Genomic DNA, 8177 nt, shown 5'->3' on the forward strand with positions numbered 1-8177 from the left:
CAATATGACAAAAAAATAAAAAAAATATTGTAGAGAGTCTTAAAGGCCAGCAAACTCCAGATGTTTTTCACAATATAAAATCTCAAGAATTATGTATTTTCCATTCAGCTTTGTGGTATGCTTTGTTGTTAGTATTTTTTATTTATTTATTTATCTGAGATTTATATCCCGCCCTTCCCACCAGGTGGCTCAGGGCGGCTTACAACATGTAAAACTAACATAAAAATATAAAATTAAGCATTAAAAATTAACATTTCATAATTTATAGTTAAAAATCTAGGCATTTGTTATGTACATAAACGTTAAAATCATACAGCGGTCTTAAAGCTACACTCCATTCTAATTCAATTTCAGGTTCAGTATTCGATGTTCAGTGTTCAGCGTTCAGTGCCGGTTAGTTGTGGGCCAGCCGGAAGAGGGCTGTCTTACAGGCCCTGCGAAATTGGGTAAGGACCCGCAGGGCCCTTACCTCTTCCGGAAGCTGGTTCCACCAGGATGGAGCCATTACGGAGAAGGCCCTGTCCCTTGTAGCTTTCAAACGGGCTTCCTTTGGCCCGGGGACAACCAGAAGGTTTTGAGTTCCCGATCTCAGTGCTCTCTGGGGAACGTGTGGGAAGAGACGGTCCCTCGGGTAGGCAGGTCCTAGGCCATATAGGACTTTAAAGGTAATAACCAGCACCTTGTACCGAACTCGGTAGAGTATTGGCTTATTTTGCTTTATTCCAGGATGAAAGAACTTGAAGATGATGTAGAAGAGCAGTTGCATTGGGTTGTAAGAAAAAGGCTGGTAACCCTGGAAGAATTGTATGAAAGATTACTCCTGAGGAAGTCCAGTGACAAAATGAGCTTACATCCGGGTGCTCATAGGACTTTTTTTTTTTTGTCATATTGAAATGTGAAACTGGATCTCTGTCACAATATGAAGTACAAAAAGATATTTGCAAAGGTTTTAAAATGATTTTAATAAATATTGTTAGCCAGCACATCACAGTAGTTGTTTTTGGTATTACCTGTCTTATTAACTGTGATCCCTCTTTGTTGCTTATACTCCCAGAGCCAGGAGGCAACATTAGGGGAAGGCCTTGGCCTCTCTGCTGTTGTTGGCCCTCCAGAAGAACTGGTTGGCCACTGTGTGAGACAGGAGGCTGGACTAGATGGACCCTCAGTGGTCTGATCCAGCAGGGCTCTTCTGATGTTCTTCTCAGGGGAAGGCCTCGGCCTCTCTGCCTTGTTGTTGGCCCTCCAGAGGAACTGGCTGGCCACTGTGTGAGACAGGAGGCTGAACTAGATGGACCTTTGCTGGTCTGATTCAGCAGGGCTCTTCTGAGGTTCTTCTCAGGGGAAGGCCTCGGCCTCTCTGCCCTGTTGCTGGCCCTCCAGAGGAACTGGCTGGCCACTGTGTGAGACAGGAGGCTGGACTAGAAGGACCCTCCCTGGTCTGATCCAGCAGGGCTCTTCTGAGGTTCTTCTCAGGGGAAGGTCTCGGCCTCTCTGCCCTGTTGTTGGCCCTCCAGAGGAACTGTTTCCTCTGCCCCTCAAATATCCAGGTATTTCTCAACCCAGAGCTGGCAAACCTCAGAATGGTACAGAAGACCAAGGCAGCCTGGTCAAGAGCGATCTGAGTGTTCCGTCTCTGGAATCTCACTGGGCATTCCTTAATACACTCATCAGATCTAAAATCTAGCTGCATTTCTCTTTGGAAAGACTGGAATTCAGGACCATTATTTCCCCCTGCATTTGTGCACACACAGTCTTGCCTGCTGTCCACTGACATCTTATCAACCCAGCAGATGCGCCTTCTTCAGTGAATTTCCAGTGGGCCCTTCTGATATTCAGCCAGAATCCCGCAGGTCCATTGGAGAAATCAGAACCAGCCTCATGTCTGTACCATCCAGCTTTTGCCAGAGCCTTCTCCCAACGAGCCCTCCCCCTGCTCCTACACGTACCCCCCCTTTCCTTTCCCGTAAGTGGCCATTAATTAAAGCCCAATCGCAGTACAGGGAAATCAAATGACTTCATTGTGATTAAAGTCTATTACCAGGGGGAGAAATGGCTCGCATAATAATTGGCTGCTGATAGGAAACCCGGGCAGAGATGCCAAGGCCCCCCTCTCAGCTTCTTTGCCTGCCCCTCAAGAGAGAGAGAGAGATGGGGTCAGCCAACAAGTCTTGTCCCAATAGGGCTGCCAACTCCAGGCGGGGAAGTTCCTGGAGATCGGGGGATCCCCCAGAATTACAGCTCATCTCCAGACTACAGAGATCAGTTCCCCTGAAGAAAATGGCTGCTTTGGAGGGTGGACTAGAATTATAGCGTTGGAAGGGACCTCCGGGGTCATCTAGTTCAACCCCCTGCACAATGCAGGAAACTCACAAACACCTCCCCCTAAATTCACAGAATCTTCATTGCTGTCAGATGGCCATCTAGCCTCTGTTGAAAAACCTGTTCCACTGAGGGACCACTCTTAATAGTCATAGAATCATACAATCGTAGAGTTGGAAGAGACCTCCAGGGTCATCTAGTCCAACTCCCCGCACAATAGAAGAAACTCACAAGTACCTCCTCCTAAATTCTACTTGATCCTTTTAGTTGGAGGTGCCAGGGACAAGACCTTCACATGACCATTTCTACGTGTTCCTTTTAGCTGGAAGTGCCAGGGACAAGACCTTCACATGACCATTTCTACTTGATCCTTTTAGTTGGAGGTGCCAGGGACAAGACCTTCACATGACCATTTCTGCTTGATCCTTGTAGCTGGAGGTGCCAGGGACAAGACCTTCACATGACCATTTCTACTTGATCCTTGTAGCTGGAGGTGCCAGGGACAAGACCTTCACATGACCATTTCTACTTGATCCTTGTAGCTGGAGGTGCCAGGGACAAGACCTTCACATGACCATTTCTACTTGATCCTTTTAGTTGGAGGTGCCAGGGACAAGACCTTCACATGACCATTTCTACTTGATCCTTTTAGCTGGAGGTGCCAGGGACAAGACCTTCACATGTCATCTAGTCCAACCCCCTGCACAATGCAGGAAACTCACAAACACCTCCCCCTAAATTCACGGGCTCTTCACAGGATATTGGCGGGGGGGGGGGGAGGGAGAATTACGGTCGGAGTAGTTCCGAGGTGGAACCAGCTGTCTAGGAAGGTGGTGGGCTCCCCTTCATTAGCAGTCTTCAGAACGTGGCTGGATGATTATTTGTTGGAGATGCTATATGTCGATCCTGCATGGAGCAGGGGGTTGGACTAGCTGGTCTCCATGGCCCCTTCCAGCTCTGGGGTTCTATGATTCCTGTGGCTGGCAATTACTCCGGGAACTTTCTCTTGCTAAGTTTTTCTAGCTTTCTTTAGCAGGAAGCTCCAGAGGCAAAGAGGGGAGGGGAGCACAGCCCCATCCAGCCAGTAGCACACAACGGCCACCAAGGCACGCTGCAATCGTCTTTTCCCCCTGCTTCCCAATGTGGTGTAGGGGCAGGAGAGCTGGACTGGGATCCTGTGGAGATCCAGGTTCGAATCCCCGCTCTGCCACAGGTGCTTGCTGGGTGGCTGTGGGCCATTGACACGCTCGTAGCCTCACCTACACCACAGGGGTGTTGTTGTGCAGATAAAACAGAAGAGGGGGGGGGGAATATTTTGGCAAGCCACTCAGAGTCCCCCATTGCAGAGAAAAACTGGGCATAAATGGACAAATAAATCCCTTGTGCCCTGCAGAGACAGGGGGCCAACTTTCAGACCAAATGCATGATTAGCACACGCTTCCTCCCCTAACAGTGCTTGGCGATTAACCTGCTCTTGCGAATAAGGGATTAGAGTTTCTAGCCCTCAAGATTTTTAATGAGCACTCTTGCACAAAGGAGTGGGTGCGAAAGGGAAGAAAAGAGAACCACGTGTTCTCCTCTCTAGCTGCAGTGGAAATGGCAAGTCCCCAGCAGAGGAACATCTTGGGTCATGTCTCTGTAGGATAAAGTGGCCTCGATTTTCTACTTTAAAAAGAGAGAAAGAATGCAGAGCATTCTTTGAATATATGAACCTCTGAAGCTGCCTTCTACTGAATCAGACCCCCCCTGAGTCCATCAAAGTCAGTCTTGTCTACTCAGACTGGCAGCTGCTCTCTGGGGTCTCACGTCTACTTGCCTGGACCTTTTTGAGTTGGAGATGCCGGAGATTGAACCTGGGACCTCCTGCTTACCAATTAGATGCTCTGCCACTGAGCCACCGTCCCTCCCTATGAAGGGACACTTATGAAGCTGCCTTATACTGAATCAGACACCTCTCGGTCCATCAAAGTCAGTCTTGTCTCCTCAGCCTGGCAGCGGCTCTCCAGGGTCTCAAGCTGAGGTTTTTCACGCCTACTTGCCTGGACCCTTTTTAGTTGGAGATGCCGGGGATTGAACCTGGGACCTTCTGCTTACCAAGCAGATGCTCTACCACTGAGCCACCGTCCCTCCTTAAACATCTCTTGACTTTTCTCAGAATTGTTTTGCCCAAACCATGGACGTGGCTCCCAATTTTGTTTTAGGAAACAGTTTGAGAGCAACTCCCACCTCCTTTTTGTGGAAGATTCACCAGTGCCACGGAAGCCTGTGGTGGCTGCGAATCTGCTCTCTGGTGTCCACATTCCCAAGTCCCCTCCCTTGAAGAAGCCAGACATTTCCCATCCACACTATTTTTCTTTAATGAGCTCCGCTACCGGCATTAGCATCCTTTCTCCATTTTGTCCTCCTTACTAAAATGCGTGATGATAGAATAGCACACGTCTTCCAGCTCTCTCTTCCTTTCCTCGTACTCCTTCTTCGGAGCCAACTGGTTTTCTTCCAGCCACAGTGTGGTCTCCTCACACATCTCCAGCACTCTCCTCTTGGCTCGATCATCCAGAGACTTCCCTTGCTCTGCGGTCCTCTTGAGCTGAAAAGTGGAGGACTCCAAAGAGTTCAGAGCTTCGATCTTCTCCTGCTCCACCTTCTCTTGCTCTCTGAGTTCTTCCTCCTCTTTTAGGATGCGCTCCATCTCTTCTCTATCCAGCCGTCCTCGGGTGTCCGTAATGACCAACTGCTTACTGTTGCCGGTGTTCCTTTCCATAGCAGAAACCGTGAGGATATTGTTGTGATTGATGGCAAAGGTGACCACAATAACCGGCACGCAGCGGGGAGAAGGCTGAAGGCCACTGAGAGTGACTGTTCCCAGGAGACGGTTGTGTTTGGTCAGAGTTCGTTCCCCTTCATAGACTTGCAAGAAAAGGCTGGTTTGGTTGTCTTCGGTGGTGGAGAAGTTCCTGGTCTCCTTGGTCGGGATGGGGGAATTGCGCTTGACCAAAACGTCCATCACGCCCCCAACGGTCTCCAGCCCTAGAGAAACTGGGGTCACATCCAAGAGGAGAAGATTCTCCAGATTCTGGTATCGATGGCCCGTCAAGATGGCCGCTTGGACGGCTGCCCCATGGGCCACGACTTCCTCTGGGTTGATACTCTTGTTGAGCTCTTTCCCCTCAAAGAATTTTGAGAGAAGGTTCTGTATCATGGGGATGCGGGTGGATCCTCCCACAAGGACAATGTCATGAACCTGCGTCTTCTTAATCCCAGCATCCTCCAGCACCCTCCCCACATGCTCCATAGTGGTCTGGAAGAGGTCAGCACACAGGTCTTCAAAGCAGGCCCTGGTGATCGTTATGCAGAAATCGACTCCGTTGTAGAGGGAGTCAACGGAGATGGTGGCCCTCACGTTGGAACTCAAGGCCCGCTTGGCCTTTTCGCAGGCCGCCTTCAGCCTCTGCATGGCCTTGTGGCTCTGGCTGATGTCCTCGCTGTGCTTCTTCTTGAACTCCAGCACAAGATGATTCAGCAGCCGTTGGTCAAAATCTTCCCCGCCCAGCTGGGTGTCTCCACTGATAGCCATCACGTCGAAGACGCCATTTTGGATGCTGAGGACGGACACATCCAACGTTCCCCCGCCCAGATCGAAGATGAGGATGTTTCTCTTGGCTTTCCAGTGAGGGCCAACATTCAGGCCGTAGGCGATGGCGGCAGCGCTGGGTTCGTTGATCAGGCACAGCAGCTTGAGTCCGGCGATGGCCGCGGCGTCGATGGTGGCCTGCCGCTGGGCGTCGTTGAAGTAGGCTGGGACGGTGATGACCGCCTGTGAGACTGGGCGGCCCAGGTAGGCCTCTGCCACCTGCTTCAGCCTAGACAGCACCATGGCAGAGATCTCCTCAGGATAAAAGGCCTTCTCCCCCCCTCTGTAGGACACCTTCACCTGGACTCTCTCTTCTCCACCCACCACTTGGAAGGGCCAGTGGTTCCTACTGCTCTGCACCGCAGGGTCGTCGTACCTACGCCCGATCAGTCGCTTGGCACCAAAGACTGTGTTCTCTGGGTGGAGGACTCTCTGCATCTCCGCCGCTTCCCCCACGAGGCGCTCCCTGTCTGTGAAAGCCACACAGCTGGGGGTGGTCCGACTGCCGTAGTTGTTGGCGATGACGTCCACCCTGCCCTTCTGGCACACGGCCACACAGGAATAGGTGGTGCCCAGATCGATCCCCACGGCTGGGCCCTTGGGCCGGGTTCGGGCTGGTGTTGTCCTAATCCTGGGGCCGGACTGCGGGGCGGGGCCCACACATAAGTTTTCGGCATTCCCATGGCTGAGATCTGCTCCCATGGAGGCGTCTTTCCCCAGGATCAGGCCCGTCTGCCAAAGATGGAAAATTGGCAACCTGCGGGTGGGGGGGGGGGAGCCCAATCTTCTTGGCTCCCAGACGGGACTTCCTCTGCCTCCCTCTCCCCAGGATGTTTCTCCCAAGAGGGGACGTGGTGATCTTTCATCATGGTTTATGTCATAATGGGGCTCTGGGGCCAGTTGGATTGCAAGGGTTCAGCAGATTTCCACTTCCCGCTTTGCCTGTGTAGAGTCCAATTTCTCCCTTTCAGGGCTTCTGTCAGGGTCAGCTGGGGCTGGAGGCCTGGCACACTCTGATCTGCAAATGAGCTTGGTAAAGACTTGGGCTGGGGCTTTCCTCATAGGACTTGGCCTCCAGACCCCTCACCATCTTCGTCGCCCTCATAAGAACATAAGAGAAGCCACGTTGGATCAGGCCAATCGCCCATCCAGTCCAACACTCTGTGTCACACAGTGGCCAAAAAATTTATATATACACACACACACACTGTGGCTAATAGCCACTGATGGACCTCTGCTCCATATTTTTTTCTAAACCCCTCTTGAAGGTGGCTCTGCTTGTGGCCGCCACCACCTCCTGTGGCAGTGAATTCCACATATTAATCACCCTTTGGGTGAAGAAGTACCTCCTTTTATCTATTTTAACCTGTCTGCTCAGCAATTTCATCGAATGCCCACGAGTTCTTGTATTGTTAAAAAGGGAGAAAAGTACTTCTTTCTGTACTTTCTCCATCCCATGCATTATCTTGTAAACCTCTATCATGTCACCCCGCAGTCGATGTTTCTCCAAGCTAAAGAGCCCTAAGCGTTTCAACCTTTCTTCATAGGGAAGGTGTTCCAGCCCTTTAATCATTCTAGTTGCCCTTTTCTGAACTTTCTCCAATGCTATAATATCCTTTTTGAGGTGCGGCGACCAGAACTGCACACAGTACTCCAAATGAGACCGCACCATCGATTTGTACAGGGGCATTATGATACTGGCTGATTTGTTTTCAATGCCCTTCCTAATAATTCCCAGCACGCCCCTCCTCTGGAACCCTTCCAGCTTGTCTATATCCTTTTTAAAATGGGGTGCCTAAAACCACAGCTAAAAGGAGGTGATGTGAAAAACCTCAGCCTGAAAACCTGGAGAGATGCTGCCAGTGTGAGTCGACTTGGGCTGCTTTTGAGGGACCCCAAAGGCCCGGTCCAGTAGAAGGCAGCTTCACCTCCTCGCACTGGAAGTCTGCATTGCAAGTCAGCTTGCCAACCTCCAGGTGGTGGCTGGAGATCTCCTGGGATTACTACCGGTCTCCAGGTGGCAGAGGTCAGTTTACCTAGAGAAAATGGCCATTTTGGAAGGTGGGCTTTGGGCCATTGTACCCCACAGAAATCCTTTCCCTCCCCAAAGCCCACCATTCCAAGGCCCAAACTCTCCAGGTATTTCTCAACCCAGAGCTGGTAACCCCATTTGTAAGCCTCCTTAAGTTCCACAAGTGAGAAAGGTGACAGGGGAGAAAGGCAGACA

General features: G+C 50.9%; 1 protein-coding gene across 1 annotated transcript; it reads right to left on the bottom strand.

The window, feature by feature from the left end:
- Window positions 1–4664: 4664 nt before the first annotated feature.
- On the bottom strand, window positions 4665–6704 carry LOC132584686 (heat shock 70 kDa protein-like). Its single transcript, XM_060256587.1, has one exon. The coding sequence runs from the start codon at window positions 6650–6652 to the stop codon at window positions 4697–4699; it is 1956 nt and encodes a 651-aa protein (XP_060112570.1). The 5' UTR covers window positions 6653–6704; the 3' UTR covers window positions 4665–4696.
- Window positions 6705–8177: the final 1473 nt, after the last annotated feature.

The sequence above is a fragment of the Heteronotia binoei genome, chromosome 1 (assembly GCF_032191835.1).
Source record: "Heteronotia binoei isolate CCM8104 ecotype False Entrance Well chromosome 1, APGP_CSIRO_Hbin_v1, whole genome shotgun sequence".
NCBI classification, from domain to species: Eukaryota; Metazoa; Chordata; class Lepidosauria; order Squamata; family Gekkonidae; genus Heteronotia; species Heteronotia binoei.

Coding starts and splice junctions, on each gene's coding strand:
- LOC132584686 (XM_060256587.1), bottom strand. CDS start 6,652: ATGGGAGCAGATCTCAGCCATGGGAATGCCGAAAACTTATGTGTGGGC.